Genomic DNA, 18,139 nt, shown 5'->3' with positions numbered 1-18,139 from the left:
TTCTCAGGCCTCAGGGGAGTGGTGCCCAGGCATGTTTCCAGGGGTTGGGCAGGCCCAGTCCTGGAGCAGACCCCTGCATCTGGGGCAGAAGCCCTGAGAGGCAGCTGAGCTGTGGGGGGGAGTCTTACCTGGGGGGGGCCCTGCCCGCAAAAGGGTTGAAGGCCAGCAGGGACAGTGCCTGGGCGTCGTTAGTCAGGAGCTTGCCGGCCAGGTGGATGATCCACTCGTTGTGCTCGTAGGTCTGGGGGGTGGGAAGAGGACGGGGCACGCAGAGCAGAGACAGCTGGACATTGGTAGCCACCACCTGGGCCCTTGGAGAGCCCTCTGGACGGTGCTTTCTGCTCCCTCTCTCCCTTCAGCCCCACCCTGGCGCCGGCCATGAGTCTGCTGTCCCGGGTGCATCTGACTCAAGTGTGGTTCCTGGATGGGGGCAGCCCTGGGGGCCTGTGCCCAGTTTCTTTGGTCTGGGGTCGACTCCACAGGGGCCACCTGCTTCCTGCTCTTGCCGGTCAGCCGGACATCTGTGGATCGTTCATGTGTGTGCCTGGTCCTGCTCATGTGCCTGGGCACCCCCAGCCACTGTCCTGTCCTTGAGACCTAGATGGGGCAGGGCTAGGCCTGGCTGTTCCAGCACACCTGTCGGCTTCGCCACCTGCCAGCCCAGGGACCTCAGGCAAGTGACTGAGCTTTCCTGAGGCTGTCCTCCTGGGCAAGATGGGATGGCAACTGTCCTGCAGGTTTTAGCGGGAAGACCAGGAGCCTCCAGCCTCGCTCTGACCTGAGCAAACACTCCGGTGATGCTGGCTGCCCCTCCACCTCTGGGGAAGTGCTCTGAAAGCCGCTGTGAGGCCCGGACCTTGGCACCCACAGACCCTGGCAAGAGGCCTGTCCTGGGAGTCTATGAAGATTCCCCATGCTCCTCGTCCTGTGTCCCCGGGGGCCCCCCACTGCCTGTGTCCCCACCAAGTCCTTACCTGGAAGGCGGCGAACCACATGAGCCAGTCGAGGCGGTAGTGGTATGGGGAGATAAGGCACGGCCGCCGCCTCAGGTTGCCTGGCTTGCACTTGAACTCATAGTCCTCCCACTCGGCATCAGGCGAGCTGGCATTGGAGCTGGCCGTGCCCTGCAGGATGACCTCTGTGCGCTCCTTGGTGATGCTGGTGGGTGGGGGGACCAGTCAGGGCCACGCCTGCCCACCCTGGCTGTCGTCCCGAGCAGATCAGGGTAAGGCTGCAGGTGCGGGCTGGCCTCCCCCGCATATCCCCTGCCAGGGTCACTGTGGCCCCGAGGTACCTGCCGAAGGCCCCGTACGTGTTGACGATCCGCAGAGGGTTGAAGGAGCTGTTCATGACCTGCTGGGGGCTTAGCAAGTTGACGACCACAGGGATGCTGAGCCACGTGATCAGGACACCCAGTGCCAGGTTGGCAGTGCGCCGTGCCATGCGGCCTGCCGGGAGGAGGGAGAGAGCCGGGTAAGCTCCTGCCCTAGGCCTGGCCTCTGGGAAGACACCCCCACCTCAGCCCCCTTCTCCTTGAGCCCAAAAGACTTTCCAAGGCTGACGTAGAAACTGAGTCATGACAGTCCCCTCTCGGGCTCTCCTGGCTGTCCTGGGTCCTGGGACAGAGAAGCAGCACCTGAGGTTTCTTCCTTTCCCAGGGACCAGGACACACGGTCCACACTAAGCAGACAGGAGAGCTGCCCGGCGAGGAGTTGCTGCCCTGTCTCCCGGGCCTCTGGGTGGGAGGAGGGCTGGGTGCCATTGACTGGAGAGTTGACAGGCACTGGACACGAAGACCACCCACCACATGTCAGTGGGGCCTGGGGCTCCCGGGTTTCCTCCTCCTGCATCTTCAGGACTCGGTCCTTGAGACCGCCAGGCCCCGCGGGAAACAGGAAGCCCAGAGTGGCGTCATCGAAGCAGGCGAGGCTGGGCACGATGGTCAGCCAGTTCAGGAAGCTCAGGTTCCCGCTGATGATGAGGACCACCTAGGGGGATGGAGAGAGGGACCCTCCAGTGCCTGTACTGCACACACGCCAGTCATGCGGAGGCAGAGGGTCCCTCCCAGAAGCCTGTGCTGATCCCCGAGGTGCCCAGGTGGCTGTGGCCTAGGCCTGCTTCCCTCCATGGGCCACTGGCCCAGCCTCACTCCAGCCAGTCCCAGAGACGTCCTTGTCCCAGATGATCCTGGAGACAGATTCTCCCCAGAGCCTGGTGAGGACCCCTCTTGCCAACACTGGCGGAGTCTGAGCCACACAACTGTGAGATGACAGGTCTGTTTGTGGCAGTTGTTACAGTGACTGTTACTCAACACAGGCCCAGGGCAGCCTCACCCACGAGCCCAGAACTCCAGCCGGCTGGGTCAGCTGTCCTCCCAAGTGTCTGGACAAGGGCCAGACCTACGGATCCTGCAGTGTGTGTCCCTCACTGGGAGGGGTTCAGGACAGGTGAAGGTGAGGGTGTCTGGGGCCCCGTGGCCTGGCTGGTGTCACTCTGGCCCACTCCACAGCCCCTGGACATCAAGGCCGGTGCCCGGGTCCCATGGGAGGTGGACAGGGCTCCCGTTACTCTCCCGGACTAGGATGGGGAAGTCATCGGTGGACGTGACTGTCTGCTGCCCTGTCTTCCACGCCTGAGTGACCATGCTGGAGGCTGGCCGCCAGGTCTGGGGGTGGAGGGTTCCTGGAGGCCTGTGCAGCCCACTTTCCCTTTTTTTCTTAAAGCTTAAAATCCCCTCTTTTATTTAGGAAAAATTATTGGAATATTATTATAATTTTGTTCATCATTTTTTTGTGGGGGTGAGTCTTAGATGTGACCAAAAAGACTACAGAGAAGTTCATCACATAACAGTATTAAAATACATTATATCTAAAACTTTTGGCCAGTAATGTAACACAGAAACTATAACATTTGTTCTTTCGCCTTCTAGCTAAGATTTATCATGTCTTTTTTTTTAAATAGACTTTATTCTTTTAGGGCAGTTTCAGGTTCACAACAGAACTGAGCAGAAAATACAGAGTTCCCACACAGCCCACCCCACCCACACATAGATACTCCCCTACCCTCCACATCCCTCATCAGTGTGGCATATTTGGTACATCGATGAACCAACATGGACACGTTATTATCAACCAAAGTCCATAGTTTACATTAGGGTTCACTCTTGGTGTTGTACATTCTATGGGCTTTGACAAATGCATAATGACATGTAGCCACCACTATAGTATCATTCAGAATAATTTCTTGCCCTCGAAATCCCTTGTGCTCCATCTATTTATTCCTCCCCCCCCCCACCTCTCCCCAAACCCCTGGAAACCATGATCTTTTTATTGTTTCTGTAGCTGTGCCTTTTCCAGAATGTCATTTGGTTGGACTCGTACAGTTTGTAGCCTTTTCAGACTGGCTTCTTTCATTTAGTACTATGTCTTTTTAAGTTTCTTCTGTGTCTTTCATGGCTTGATCTTTTTTTTTTTTTACTGCACATATATTTTATAATTTACATATATGTACTGTTCATTGTTTCTAAGAATATTTAGAGCTTTAGCTTTTTAAACTTGCATAGTTATCAAAGGCTTAAAGCCAAGCACAAAATAAGAATTAACTAAAAAAGATATATACCCTGCTATTAACAGCAACATTTATAATTGCCAAGGTATGGAAGCATCGTAAGTGCACATCAGTAGTTGAATAGATCAGTCTGCTTTCCCTTGGATGCAGCTCAGATGGAGCTCGTTGTCCTGAACTCTCATAGCCACAGCTACCACAAGGATGGGACAGGCCCAGGGCCATCTGCTGGGCGGCTGCCTGAGAGGCCAGTCACTGACCCTCCTCAGAGACCTTGTTGGCCCTGCTGGTTCTGCAGAGGGTCTGGGGTGACCCTGGACGACATGGTCCAGGAAGCACAGATGTGCCCGGACCTGCTGGGCACAGTCCTATGGACTTGGCACTAACCAGATGACCCGCAGGAACTAAGGTTACAGCGTGCGTGGCTGCAGGGGTTTCCATGCCAGCATGTCGTCGGACTGTGTCCTGGAGCTGCCTCCCAGCCAGAACTTCTGGAAGGTTCCTTCTGGCCACTGCATATTTTTTAAGTTGTTTTAATGACTTGAAAATGGCACCTTCAGCCTGATTTTGACCCTACTGTCAAGGGTGTAGGTGGGAAAGCAGAGTGGGAGGGGTCTTCACTTGAGGGGAGGAGAGGCTGCCGGGTTCATGCCCCGCCTCCCTGCCAGGTGCCAGGCTCTCCTAAAGCAGAGGTGGATGTGGCTGAACGCAGCCCTGCTGGCGCCCCAGGCCAACGCCTCTAATCATGGAGCCCAGGGACCCCAGCGCCAGCAGTGTACAAAGCTTCTGGAGGCTCTGGGCCCCTAGAAGAGCCGACAGACCCAGGTGAGGCGACTCCCGGTGACCACAGTGGGAGGGTGAGCTTGAGGCAGGAGACCTTGGGCCCCATGGCCTCTGTGTAAGGGCACATACCGGGACACCCCCGGTGAGGCTGATGCCCCCAGCATGAGCTCACTGGGGATGAATATGGGGGTGGGGGTGTGACAAGACTGCTGAAGGTTCTATAAAGTGATACCACAAGTGCTGGAAATGAAGCTGGAACAGGAGGCCTAGAGGAGTTGGTGGCAACATGGATATAAGACGTCTTCCTTCTGAGTTATTGGTACAAAAGATAAAATGCACCCATTTTAAGTGTGTGGTTCAGTGCTTTTTGACAAATCGCACAAAACCCAGACTATCACACCCCATAAAGATCCCTGGGCCTGTTTGCTTCAATCCCCGCCTCCCACTTGCACTCTGAACCGACTTCTGTCACCCCACAATTCTGCCTGGTGGTGCTGGAACCACCAGTGTGGGCTCCCCTGGCTGAGCTCGAGGCTCTGAGAGGCGGGGACGTGCCGTGGGCGTCTCCTGTCCTCCTTGTGCACTGGCCACCCCTGGGCGTGGCTCTCAGGGGTCTGGCTTCTGTGGCTGCTGAGGCGTAGCTGCTGACTGGATTGGGGAGGAGGTGGTGGTGGAAAGGCCATGTGGGCGGTGGGTCTGGGACCTGAGTTGAGGCAGGGATGTTGAGGCCACTTAGTGTGCTCTCATCCCTTCCCATGTACAGAACAGCTGGAGCCCTGACGAGCCCGGATCCAGTCGTCTGCCAGATGCATGAGCTGCCAGCTGGTGGCCTTTTCCTGTTTGTTGTGTAGTTTTAGAAGAGGTGAAGTTTTACTTTTTCAGGAAGTCCAAGTTATCAATTTTTAAAACCTTTACAATTTGTGCATTTTGCGTCCCATCTAAGCAACGTTTTCCTACTCCAAGGATATAAAGGTCTTCTAAAAGTTTTACAGGTCTAGTATTATGGTTTAGTTCTCTGATCCACTTCAAACTAGTTTTACGAAAGGCACGTGGCAGGGATCACACCAGCTGGCTCCCCGCTCTGGTCCAGGTACCGCCTCTGGGAGGGGGAGGCGGAGGTAAAAGACTCTCAAGGGAGTGGGGCCTCTGGGATGACCTGGGGCCACCAGGGGAACCACAGGCTCTCAGTGCTGGGAGGTGAGAGCACACAGGTCCATGGCGGGCGTGGGGAAGTGTTCAGGGGGAGACAAGCTGCGTCAAGCACACATCTCAGGAAAGTCGAAGGGAAGTGGAGAACAGCACCCCGCCACTGGTCCCGCAAAAAGGTGTCCCAGACGGACTTGAGCAAATAAATAAAACCCACAATGGAAATGGTATAATAGCCTTAGCAACAAGGGGAATGAAGAGAATTTCATGAAGTTCAACCGTCCAACCAAATAGACACATTCCTAGAAAAGAGTAAGACCCAGGTTTTTCTGATCAAGATGGCGGAGTAGTAGGACCACGAGCTCGCCTCTCCTCACGACTACAGCAAAACCACAACTGACTGCTAAACAACCATCAGAGACTAGAACCTAGCAAAAAAGATCTTAAACTGGAAATATAGAGGGAACCACAGTGGGACGGTAGGAGGGGTGTGCTCGCAATATAATCGGGCCCCATACCCCTCAGGGGGAGTGACCCACAAGCTGAAAAATAATTGAGTCGCAGAGGCCCTCCCACAGCAGTGAGAGCTCTGAGCCCCACGTCAGGCTCCCCAGCCCAGGGTTCCGGCAGTGGGAGGAGGAGACCCCAGGACATCTGGTTTTGAAGGCCAGCAGGGCTTAACTCCAGAAGCCCCATGGGACTGGGAAACAGAGACCTCATTCTCTTGTGAAGTGTACACGGAATCTCACGTGCAGCAGGTCTAAGGGCAGAGGCAGTGATTCATAGGAACCTGAGCCAGACCTGCCTGCTGGTTTTGGAGGGTTTCCTGGGGACGTAGCGGGTGGCTGCAGCTCACTCAGGGGACATAAAAGCTGGTGGTGGACATTCCGGGAGTGTTCATCTACATGAGCTTTCCTGGAGGTTGACATCTTGATTGGATCATTAGCACCAAGACCTAGCCCCACCCAACAGCCTATATGGAAGCCTCAGGCCAAACACCATACAGGATGGGAACACAGCCCGCTAGAGGTCCAGGACCAAGCTCCACCCGGCAGTGGGCAGGCACCAGCTCCTCCTGCCAGAAAACCTGCATAAGCCTCTAGTCCAGCCCCATCCACCAGGGGGCAGATACCAGAAATAAGAAAACAACAATCCCAAAGCCTGTGGAAGGAATCCACACACACAGGCCAGACTCTACACTGGGACTGGCTGGACCTGGCCCTTGGGTGACAAGAGAGGAGTGTACTGCTGGGACGCATAGGGCATCTCCCACAGAGGGCCACCTCTCTAAGGTCAAGAAACGTAACTAACCTACCTAAAAATACAAATAGAAATCTAGACAATATGAGGCGGCAGAGGAATATCTTCCAGGCTAAGGCACAAGATAAAATCCCAGAAGAAATAAGTGATGAGGAGACAGGCAATTCATCTGAGAAAGAGGTTAGAGTGATGATGGTGAAGATGTTCAGAAAACTCAAGACGAGTACAGATGCACAGAGCAAAGTTTTTAACAAAGAGTTGGAAAATACAAAGAATACCCAAACAGAGCTGAAGAGTAAAATTACTGAAATGAATAACACACTAGAAGGAAGCAAGAATAAAGAGACTAAATGAGGCAGAAGAACGGATCAGTGAGCTAGAAGACCGATTAGTGGAAATCACTACTGCAGAACAGAAAAAAGAATGAAAAGAAATGAGGATAGTTTAAGAGAGCTCTGGGACAACATGAAGCGCACTAATGTTCACATTATAGGGGTCCCAGAAAGAGAAGAGAGAGAAAGGACCTGAGAAAATTTTTGGAGAGATTATCACTGAAAACTTCCCTAACTTGGGAAAGGAAACAGTCACCCACGTCCAGGAAGCGCAGAGAGTTCCACACAGGATCAACCCAAAGAGGAGCACACCAAGGCACATAGGAATCAAACTGACAAAAACTAAGGATAAGGAGAAAATATTAAAATTAGCAAGAGAAAAGCAACAAATAACACACAAGGGAACTCCCATAAGGTTATCAGCTGAATTTTCAGCAGAAACTCTACAGGCCAGAAGGGAGTGGCATGATTTATCTGAAGTGATGAAAGGGAAAAACTTACAACCAAGAATACTCTGTCCAGCAAGGCTCACGTTCAGACTTGATGGAGAAATCAAAAGCTTCACAGATAAACTAAAGCTAAAAGATTTCAGCACCACCAAACCAGCTTTACAACAAATGTTAAAGGAACTTCTCTAGTCATCAAACTACAAGAAAAGAGAACAAAATGAAGAGAAAAAAAAAAAGGCCTACAAAAGATTGCTTTGGCAATTTAGGGTCTTTTATGGTTCCACATAAATTTTGGAATTGTTTGTTCTAGTTCTGTGAAAAATGTTGTATTTTGACAGAGGTTGCATTGGATCTGTAGACTGCTTTGGGTAATATGGTCATTTTGATAATGTTGATTCTTCTAATCCAAGAGCGTAAGATATCTTTCCATTTCTTTGTATCATCTTCAATCTCCTTCATCAATGTTTTAGTTTTCAGAGTATAGGGTAACCTCCTTGGTTAAGTTTATTTCTAGATATGTTGTTGTTTTTGATGCAATGGAAATGTTTATGCCAGCCATAAAATTCTGGCTTTTGAAGTGAAAAAAAAAAAAAAAAGTGAATGAAGGGCCACAAATGGCAAAAATATCCTTTTTTATGGGTGAGTTGTATTCCATTGCATACATATGCTACGTTTTCTTTATCCATTCATCTATTGATGTGCACTTGGGCTGCTTCCATATTCTGGCAATTATAAATAATACTGCTGTTAATAGTGGGGTGTATGTATCTTTTTGAATTAATGATTTTGTTCCCGGCTATATGCCCATGAGTGGAATTGATGGGCCATATGGTGGTTCTGTTTTGGGGTTTTTGAGAAACCTCCATACTGTTTTCCATGGTGGCTGCACCAATTTACATCCCACCAACAGTGTACAAAGGTTCCCTTTTCCCTACACCCTTGCCAACATTTGTTATTTGCGTTCTTTTTGAGGATGGCCATTCTGACAGGTGTGAGATGGTGTCTCATTGTGATTGATTTGTATTTCCCTGATATTAGTGATGTTGTGCAAGTTTTCATGTTCCTGTTGGGCATGTGCATTTCCTCTTTTGGAAAAATGTCTGTTCAGTTCTTCTGCCCATATTTTAAAAGGGTTGGTTGTTTGCTTTTTCATTGAAGTACAGTTGATTTGAAATACACTAGTTTCTAGTGTACGGCACAGATGGACTTAGAGGGCATTATGCTAAGTGAAATAAGTCAGACAGAGAAAGACAAATACTGTAAGGTATCACTTACATGTGGAACCTAAAAATATATAACGAACTAGTGAATATAAGAAAAAAGAAGCAGACTCACAGATGTAGAGAAGGAACTAGTGGTCACCAGTGGGGAGAGGGGAGGGGGAGGGGCAAGATGGAGGTGGAGGAGTAAGAGGTGCAAACCATCAGGTATAAAATAAGCTACAAGGGTGTACTGTACACCATGGGGAATATGGCCAGTATATTACAATAACTATAAATGCAGTATAACCTTAAAAATTGTGAGTTACTATATTGTATACCTGTATACATATATACTATTGTACATCAACCATATTTCAATTTTAAAAATATGATATTGTAAAATAAATGCATAAAAAAAAAAAAGAGTAAGACTGGAAGGAGCCAACAGCCCTGGCAGCAGAGCAGCTGTCTCCCTGCCCAGGTCCCTCGGCTGGCACAGCTGCGGGGCCCAGAGAGCTCACGACTGACCAGAGCCACATTGGGGCATCAAGGCATGAGGCAAGACACATCTGACATCCCAGCCCCTTGATTTCTGGTTTTCAATTAAAGCTGGGTCTTGATCCCAGCGACAGAGAGAAGGTGAGATCACAGACACCGACCTAATGGGGGTCTGGCGGGAGGAGCCGGGCTTTCGATGGGTCGTGTCAGTTTCACGGATTACGATGGGTTTTATGATGTGTGATGTGAGATGCTGTGGATTCATGGCTCTCCCTGGATTAAGTTGGAAAACTACTTTTCCTGCTTCTGAGCCTCAAAATAATTTCTCATTCTTCACTGTCTATGATGTTAACAAACCGCTGGGCTGGCGGTCTCTCCCAGTCCCCACCAGCCCGTTGGGCCCTGGCCTCTGGTCTGGAGCTGACTGGGCTGCTCGTGGCTGACAGGCTTCGCCCTGAAGTTTGCCGAGAGCCGCTGGCTCCCGACAGTCTGGGAGTGTGGTGCCGCCAGTGGGGGCAGCTCAGAGCCCCCACCCTCCAATTCTCATCTCCCAGACCAAGATTCTGATGCTCCACTAGCTCCTTCAGCTGCGTCAGCAAGTGGCTTGAGGGGGACAGTCACTGAAGCTTGGCTGCCTCCTTGTGCCCCTCTTGACACCTCTGACAACTGCTTTTTGCTTGGTGAGTGGGCTGGTCAGCTGCAAGGGGTCCCCTCTCTCTGTGGCCCAGTTGTGCAGCTGTGGCCACTGAGATCAAGAGTGAGAGCTGGCTGCTCCTCAGAGGGCCTGCCATCCTGGTGTAGCTGACGGGCCACGAGGGTGCCCAGAACACCGCCCTCGAGTGCTCGTCTCTTGGCTGAGATGGTGGCCAAAGCAGAGAAGACACCTCGACCCCTGGCCTGGGGGTTCCTGTGAATACACGGCAGGAGTGTGGTTGAGGAGGACGCCCAGCCCTTACCTGCGTCCCACAGCCCTTGCTTGGGGCGGCGTGCAGAGACCAGCCCACCTGGTCGCCCATCACATGGCCCCTCAGGGCTGGTCTGCACTCAAGCCCTGCAGGCAGCTGATGGGCACCCAGGAGCTGCCCTCTTGGCCTGTGAAGCCATGTCCTCTGTAGCCGCCAGCACCCACCTGCTCCCTGGGATTGGTCTGGGCTGCATACTCGCTCCACCAACGCTCTACCCACTGGAGACACAGCCACCATCATGGTGCAGAGCAAGGCAGCCGGGGCTTCCCAGGGGAGCCCACCTGCCCGAGGTCACCCCAGATGGCCCGCTTGCCAACCGCTCCAGGTGTAGCGAGTGCAGCCTTCACCCCCTTCCAGCCACTCGCAGGCTCTGAAGATCCCAGAGGCATCCAGAGAAACCCAGGGAAGACGCTGCTAATTTGAAGGACCTTGATCAGCAAACAGCATCTATTCATCTATACCCTCATATGTAACATGTACAACATGAAAACCCTACCAGGTGAAAAGCAGAATGGACGAGGCTGAAGTCTGAATTCGTGATTTGGAAGACTGACTTGAGAAATCCTTCCAGAATGAGGTGCAGAAACAGGAGAAGCTTTGAGGAAATGATACAGATCAGCAGAGTCAATGGCTTCACAGTCGACTTCCCAGGACCAGGATGATGTAAAAAACAGAATCAATACTCTCGGGGCAGAAGGAGGCCTGGGCCTCGGGGGACAAGGGATGCAGGACCGGTCACCAGAGCAAGACCCAGGTCCACACATGTTCTGGCTGATTCTTGTTTTTAAGGATGAATCAGACATGAAACAATATAAGCATTTAGACTGAAAAATGTAAAAATGAGAAAAGGGAAGTGAGGGAAGGTGGCCCAGGGAGCGCTGAGCCTCGCCTGGGGGGGGGGTCACCTGCCTGCTGAGCTCCTAGACCCCCACGGTGGTCGCCACTCACCTCTGCGAGCATGAGGACAACAAGGACGCAGCCACTGGCCTGGCTTCCAACCAAGAGCTGAGCTGAGCATGAGGGCTGGTGTGGCCCCAGCACTGGCCGCCCCCACCCAGCATAAGGACCGAGAGCAAGGCCAGGGACAACCGCCCGGGGCCGTTTGCTCCCACATCTCGACCTCCCAGGCGCACACTCCCTCCTGCTCCGCCAAGACTGCACTGAGCGAGGGGGCTGGCCTGTCCCCGCCATCCTCCTTTACCCTTGAGAAGCAGGACTAGCACTCAGGGCCCGGGTCCATGGCCATCTTGCTGCACTGCTCAGTGGCCCCGGGTTGCTCTGACGTTAGGCTGAAACTTCACCAGTGACTTCTGCTTTAGGCCAAAAGGGAGACAGTGGGGCTGGACCCTTCACACAAAGAACTGGACGTCAAACAGATGAAGCAAGTGTCTGAGACCTGGCTGTGGGCACTGCAGGGCCTGACTCAGAGGGGGACCCCAGGAGGGAGAGCAGGGGGCAGAGCCTGAAGCTGGGAAGTTGAGGGGCACAGAGAAGGCGGCACACAAAACTAGGAACTGTGGGTCCCTGTAGCCACTGAGCTCGCAGCCCCGGGGCCTCCGAGAGGCCAGGGAGAACATGACTGGAGGCCAGGTCTCCACACAGGTCTGGAAGACCTTCGAGTTTCACAAACCCATGTGGAGAGCCAGGCATGCAGCAGAGCCTGTGAGGCCCAGACCTGCGAGGCAAGCCCTGTAGGGACAGCGCGTTTAGACCTGCCCAGGAGGGTCTGTGCAAGTCAGTTAGCTGCCGTCAGAGAGTCCAGCACCCAACCAAAAGTTAACAGACACGAAACTGGTAGTAAACAGCCTGCAAGGCACAGACAGAGACCAAACAGGCTGGCAGGAAAATTCAGAAAGCAGGATGTCTAGTAAATAAAGATGTTAAATCTGTCAAAAACTAAGGGATTTAAAAGAAAATGTGGTCATTAGTAAGAGAAATAAGAAAACTACAAAGAAGAACCAGGCAGTAACTGGAGCGTTTAAAAGGTAACACACGATGTGGACAGGCTTTCTAAAATTACTGCCCCTATAGAGGAAAGTCAGCAAATGTGAGGCCAGAACAACAGGCACTTTGTAAAGTGAAGCCCAGGGAGAGGCAGTGCGGAGCAGAGCTGGGTGCCCCCAGGGCCGGGGGGAGAGCCGGCACCAGTCTGACAGACGTGCGGTTTAAGCCCCAGGAAGGGAAGGGTGGCAGAAACAACATGAACAAAATTCTCCTCATTGATGAAAACTGTAAACTCACAGATTAAAGAGCCCAAGAAACCATGAATAGGATAAATGCAAAGAAAGCCACACCCAAGGCACATCCCATTAGAATGCTGAAAACCAGTGAAAAAGGAAAATCGTAGAAGTGGCCAGAGGGGTAAAGTCGCAGACAGAGGAGCGGAGGTCAGGGTCCTGTAAGTCCCCAGCAGAGCCGCTGCCGGGCAGCAACCACAGGCGGCTGAAGGGAAGGCATCCATCAGCAGCCCCTGCTAAGCAGTGTTAAAAACAAATGAAATGTTCTTCCAGCAGAAAGAACTGGACGCACACAGGTCAGGGCATTGGAAACTGTAAACATGGGGGTGGAGAGCGTTAAACAGACAGCTGACTTTAAGTAAAGAGCAGTCATGTGTCATGGCTGCAGCTGCTGGAGTGACGGCTGCGAAGATTTAACAGCCTGTGAGGACCTGTGGTTGCAGTCAGGCACGTGAGCTTGTGGCAGGAAGACCCCACGTGGGACCCCAGGGGCCCACGGGGGCCTTTCCTTCTCTTGTTTCTGTTCCAAACCAGTTATTTTCCACTCAAAACAAGAAATGCCATCGGGGGACTTCTGGCACCTCTGGACCCATGAGGGCCACACTGTGGGGTGTGGAAGCAAGGCTCCCACGGTGATGACGCCACACAGGCTCCCCTGGCTTTGGTTAGGACCCTGCTGTCTTGCTGGCTGTAACCCGAGCCTTCCTGGAGGGACAGATGCCCAGGCCACAACCCCATCTACCTATGGTAAACAGGGGGTGGCACACCCGGCCAGGGCCCTTGGGGGGCCAAGGCAGAGCCCCAGGGGAGGGGCCAGGTGGCTCAACACAGGTAGGGCTGGGACTCTGTGCTTTCCTGAAGGGGCTTCTTGGCCAAGCAGCCGCCCCCTCCCCACCCCTTCACCCCGCAGCCCCGATGCTCCAGCCAGCGCTGCAGCGGGGGCAGCACAGCCTGGGCGAAATGCAGCCTGGTCAGCCTTCTGTTGTGTGATGGGCACCTAGCCCTAAGTACGAAATACTGTGACCACTACGGACGACACTGTGATGTGACCCTATCCTCCCAACCACACGTTAAATACCACACTTGCTCAACACAGACACTTTCTGAAACTCGGCTCCTACCTGTCTAAGAAGACCGCGTGACTAACCTGTAGCCTCACCTCATGGGCATGTGCACTGTCCTGGCCTCATACCCACACACATGGCCCCATCCTCTAAGTAAGTAGCCTCGAAACACATACATGTCCTTCTGCCGTATTCAGGCCACGTCTGTAACAGCACGTGCTGCGGGAACGTCTTCAGTTCTGCTCTAGCAACATGCGCACGTCTGTCTCCTGCAGCCTCAGTGACAGGACTGCTCATACTGTCTCGTACCCGTTTGGAAGTACTGGTTGTCGCCGGCTCAGCGTCGTTTCCCTATACTCGATCCTGTCCCAGTAATCCTGTTATAATCAGGCACTACCAGCCTAGGAGGTGATAAAGCTAAAGGAAATCTGTAAAACGTGCTTTTGCTCACATAAAGGCATCAGGAGAGATTTTTTGTCCATCACGCTGGCGTCTTCATCAGAGGGAGGCCCTGGAGGGCGGTGGGAGGATGTGCAGTGAGGGTGGCACCCCAGGCCCAGGAGAGGCAGCTGCAGATGCCTCAGAGGGAAGGGATGGGCTTCTCCCCTGCTGGACTCTGAGCTCCCACAACCTCACAAAGGACATGCATGCTCGCAGGCAACTTTCTGCGGCCAGGAGCCCAGGGGCAGTTAGCCTGTGACCCAACTTCGGATAGGCCCCTCAGGGTCTGGTGGAGGCAGCTGTAGCGATGGCACCCACAGTGATGATCCCCGGACTCTGTCTGATGTCACAGAGCTAGAAAGATCAGGACGTGGTGGGAGGCGAGGGAGGGGAGCTTGGGATTTGAGCTGTGTCTCTGGACCGACTGGAAGGCACGGCCTGGCGAGTGCCCTGTCCACACTGGGACGAGGTCCAGCCGAGCTCCGACCACTGCCCCCCTAGGGTTCCTTCTCGGCGTTAGAGTGAGGGTCCAGGCAGCGGTGCTGAGCCTCTCCAAGTAGACGACGGCTGCCTCCAGAGGCCGTGCAGAACCTTCCGGAACAGCTGTGCAAACTGAGAGTGGGAGGGGGTGCGTGTGCTCACATCCGCAGCCCTCTCCTGAGGAGTGGGTGGGAACAAACAGAACCAGGGACCCTTGGGGTCATGGATGCAGAGACGGGCGCGCAGTGAGGTGTCCTGAGGAGACCCACGCGCCCCCACGCTGCCTGCAAGGGGCCACTGGCCCTCTCGGCTCTGGGCAGCTGAGGCCTGGCCCGTGGGGGCATAAGACTGGGCCTCAGAGAAGAGCTGCAGCCCGAGGCTGTGTCCTGCCTTGTTCTGGGCATGGTGTGGGTGGGGGAGGGTGGCGCCAGGGACACGCCTGGACCGGGTCTCCCAAGGCGCTGGGGGATGGAAGGTGAGTGTGTGGCTGGCCTTCGGGAATAATGTCCAGGGCTGCAGGTTGGCAACAAGGCCTTCTGAGGTCCAGCTCTGGCCTCCCTGCCGGGTGTTCCTGTGCCACCACTGTCCATTGGGCAGCAGATCCAGAACCAGGTCAAGACCCAGCCATGTGGCCTAAGCTGCTGGGCACTTATCTACACTGGAGCCCTGGGCAGGATACAGACTCAGCCGGGCTGTGTCGTGTTAGCTGGTCCTCGTCCTGAAGCACCATGAGACTTGTGCCAAATGCAGTGGGAACAAAGCAGGGCATTTCGAGGCGACTGGGTCAAAGGTCAATATAAATTCTTCTCAAATCCTATTTTCAAGCAGCTGAACCCTTCCACTTGCAGTAGTAACTCAAACTTCCTTCAGTTATTTTTTCAAGTGATCTGACAATTTGCTTTTTTTTGGCACTTGCCAAAGCCAGGCTTCGGATTATTTGGAGAGAAAGCAGTAGGCAGAAATTGGTCAGAGCAGCCTGGGGGTGCCTGGAGGGTCCCTGTAGGCCCGGTTGAGTTTACAGCCCTGAGAGGGTCCCCGTGGTGCAAGGCTTGTAAAAGCAGCTGAAGCAGCAACTAATTAACTCCCCGCAGCCTTGAGAGTGACCCTTGGTCACCGTGGTGACCACGAAGTCTGGGCAAACCCGGATTCCTGCTGAGACTGCGCCAAGCAGGTCCTCAGAGTAGCCTCAGGAACTGGACCCGAGTTCTCCATTGGCAGAGGAGGGCAGAGCCAGCGGGCTGGGCATCCTGTGACAGTGAAGGGAGGGCCAGCATGAGGTGCCTACAGTGGTAGACATATGCAAGGATGCTAAAGCCTCTGCCTGGAGCCTCTTGCCACCAGCTTGGGACAATGTAGCCTCTGGGTGAACTGTGCGGGGGGGCAGGCAGAGTGCCCCAGCCTCTTGGGTGTGTCCCTCATCAGAGGCTGTTGGGAGCAAGGATCTCCAGCCAGCCAGGGTTCTGCATTCCAGCCAAATCCGGATAGTTTATGGATAAACTGTGGCACATCCAGACAATGGAACAACCTCCAGCAATAAAAAGAAATGAGCTCTCAACCAACGGCAAGACATGAGGAACGTTAAATGCATATCACTAAGTAAAGAAGCCAGTCTGAGAAGACTATACTCTGGATGATTCCAACTATATGACATTCAAGAAAAGGCAAAACTATGGAGACAGTGAACGGATCAGTGGTTGCCAGGGGTTAGGGGAGAGGGAGGGATGAATCTGGGGAGCATGGAGGATTTTTAGGGCACTGAAATAAGTCCGTAAGAGATTATGGTGGACATGCCATTATACATTTGTCCAAACCCACAGAATAAACCACACCAGCGTGAACCCTATGTAAACTGTGGCCTTTAGTTAATAATAAAGAAGCGATATTGGCTCCTTAGTTGTAACAAATGTATCACACTAATGGAAGATGTTCATGATGGGGAAACTCTGTGTGTGTGGCAGTAGGAAGGATATGGGAACCTTCCATACCCTCTGCTCAGTCTTTCTGTAAATCGAAATTGTTCTTCAAAAGGTCTATGAATTTTAAACAAAACAGGGCTTAAAATACTGGCAGCGAAAGCAGGTGAGTAGGTAGGGGGAAACAGTCAAAGCACCTTGAGGCCACAGGTCCATCACGGTGGCAAGGAGGGGATTAAACTTAGACTTTCAGTTAGTTAAATGAGCACATACTCACCTGAAAGAAACAGGGTGTGTAACTTGCTAATTAGGAGATGGAAAATAAGTGGAAGGAGAAAAACCTCAAAAGAAAGCTAAAAGAACAAAAAGAAAACACAAAGATGTGGAAATAAAATGCAAACGCACGAACTAAGATACAGGGACTTGTTACTTAAAGAGTATCCACCCCGCTGGAAAAAGTATCCTGCTCTGTGCCGTCACAAGAGGCAACACCGAAGACAAGGACACAAATCCAGACTCTGCAAAACAGGAGATTACTATGGCTTGTTTCTTGGCCAATACATTTGAAAACAGATGAAATGGACAAATCCCCAGGAAAATACTTGCCACTAAAACTGCAAAAGAAATGGAGACTCTGCATGTCCGGCAGCCACAAGTTTGTCAGTGGCCACAAAGACCCACCAAGGCTGGGTGGTGATGCAGGAGCACCAGCTCCGTCCTGTCTGTGAGGGTGAGAGCGAAACCTGGAGCAGAACCAGGAAATGCCAGTGTGGGGCAGAAAACTGCAGACGAATCTCACTGATAACCATGAAAAACCAAAACAAAATCATAGCAAGTTACACCCAGTAATGTATTCAAACATACACAGCAAGACCAAGTTGATTTGTCCTAGGATGTAAAACTGGTTCAACGTTAGCAATATTAATGTAATTCACTTTACCAAATTAAGGGGAAAAAAGTGATCTCACAACCGATGGAGAAAAAACCATTTGCTAAAATTCAACACCCATTCATTTGGGATAAAAATATCCCAAACAAAAGAAAACAAAAAACTTCCTAGTAAACTAGAAACAGAAGAGAACTTGTAGAAGTGGCCACAATAAACAACCAACCAAGAGACAGCCAGGGCCATGAACCAAGGGTCACCCAGTCCTGCTGCTGTACCCGCTGCCTGGGACAGCACAGCACATGGACTCCCGGACAGCCAGGAACAAAGACGGGGCACTGCTGGGGGGCAACAAGGAACGACAAACACAGAGCGTGGGACATGGGAACTTATGATCCCACCCGAGTTTTCCTCGGGAACCGCAGCGGATGCTCACCTGGAACAGGATCTGTAAGGCCCCGTGGAGGACACACATGCGCCGTCCGAGAAAGACAAAGAAGGGCACCACAAGCTCCAGGAAGTGGTTGCTGAAGGTCTCAAAGTGGTGGAACCACCACGGGGAGCGGTGCAAGAAGTAGGCCATGGGGTTGGGCACCGGCTGTGTCTGTGGGAGAAAAGGAGGCCCAAGTGAGCTGTGCCTGGGGCGGAGCACCACCCCAGGGGACCTGCCCACCCTGGCCCTGCCTCGTGCCCACTGGCTGCCGAGGGCGAGGCAGGCTTCTGGGGAGAGGCGGTGTCCTGGCTGGGAAAGGCACAGGGCGACCTGCTCTCCAGCAGCTCACACACAGCTAAGATGAGCCACCAGGATGGTGACGGTGGGGCCACATCTCTCAACCTTCTCTACCTGCTTGGTTTCCTGTCATTCTGGCACTGACCCCTTCAGGGGACCCCAAGGGCCCTGGTGACATGGGAGCTCAGA

General features: G+C 52.8%; 1 protein-coding gene across 4 annotated transcripts in view; it reads right to left on the bottom strand.

The window, feature by feature from the left end:
* LMF1 (lipase maturation factor 1) overlaps positions 1-18,139 on the bottom strand; it is a 91,236-nt gene that overhangs the window by 8,202 nt on the left and 64,895 nt on the right. For 3 of the 4 annotated variants that reach the window (XR_012500397.1, XM_074346630.1, XM_074346633.1), the window contains 5 exons: positions 17,657-17,824; positions 1,805-1,988; positions 1,295-1,448; positions 975-1,158; positions 129-241 (listed from right to left, as the gene is read on the bottom strand). Coding sequence is in view for 3 of the 4 variants with exons in the window: in XM_074346630.1 (XP_074202731.1) it covers positions 129-241; positions 975-1,158; positions 1,295-1,448; positions 1,805-1,988; positions 17,657-17,824 (803 nt within the window). In the remaining variant the exon portion in view is untranslated. The other variant, XM_074346632.1, reaches the window with a different exon arrangement.

The sequence above is a fragment of the Camelus bactrianus genome, chromosome 18 (assembly GCF_048773025.1).
Source record: "Camelus bactrianus isolate YW-2024 breed Bactrian camel chromosome 18, ASM4877302v1, whole genome shotgun sequence".
NCBI classification, from domain to species: domain Eukaryota; kingdom Metazoa; phylum Chordata; class Mammalia; order Artiodactyla; family Camelidae; genus Camelus; species Camelus bactrianus.
This window is presented reverse-complemented; position numbering and strand designations above follow the sequence as displayed.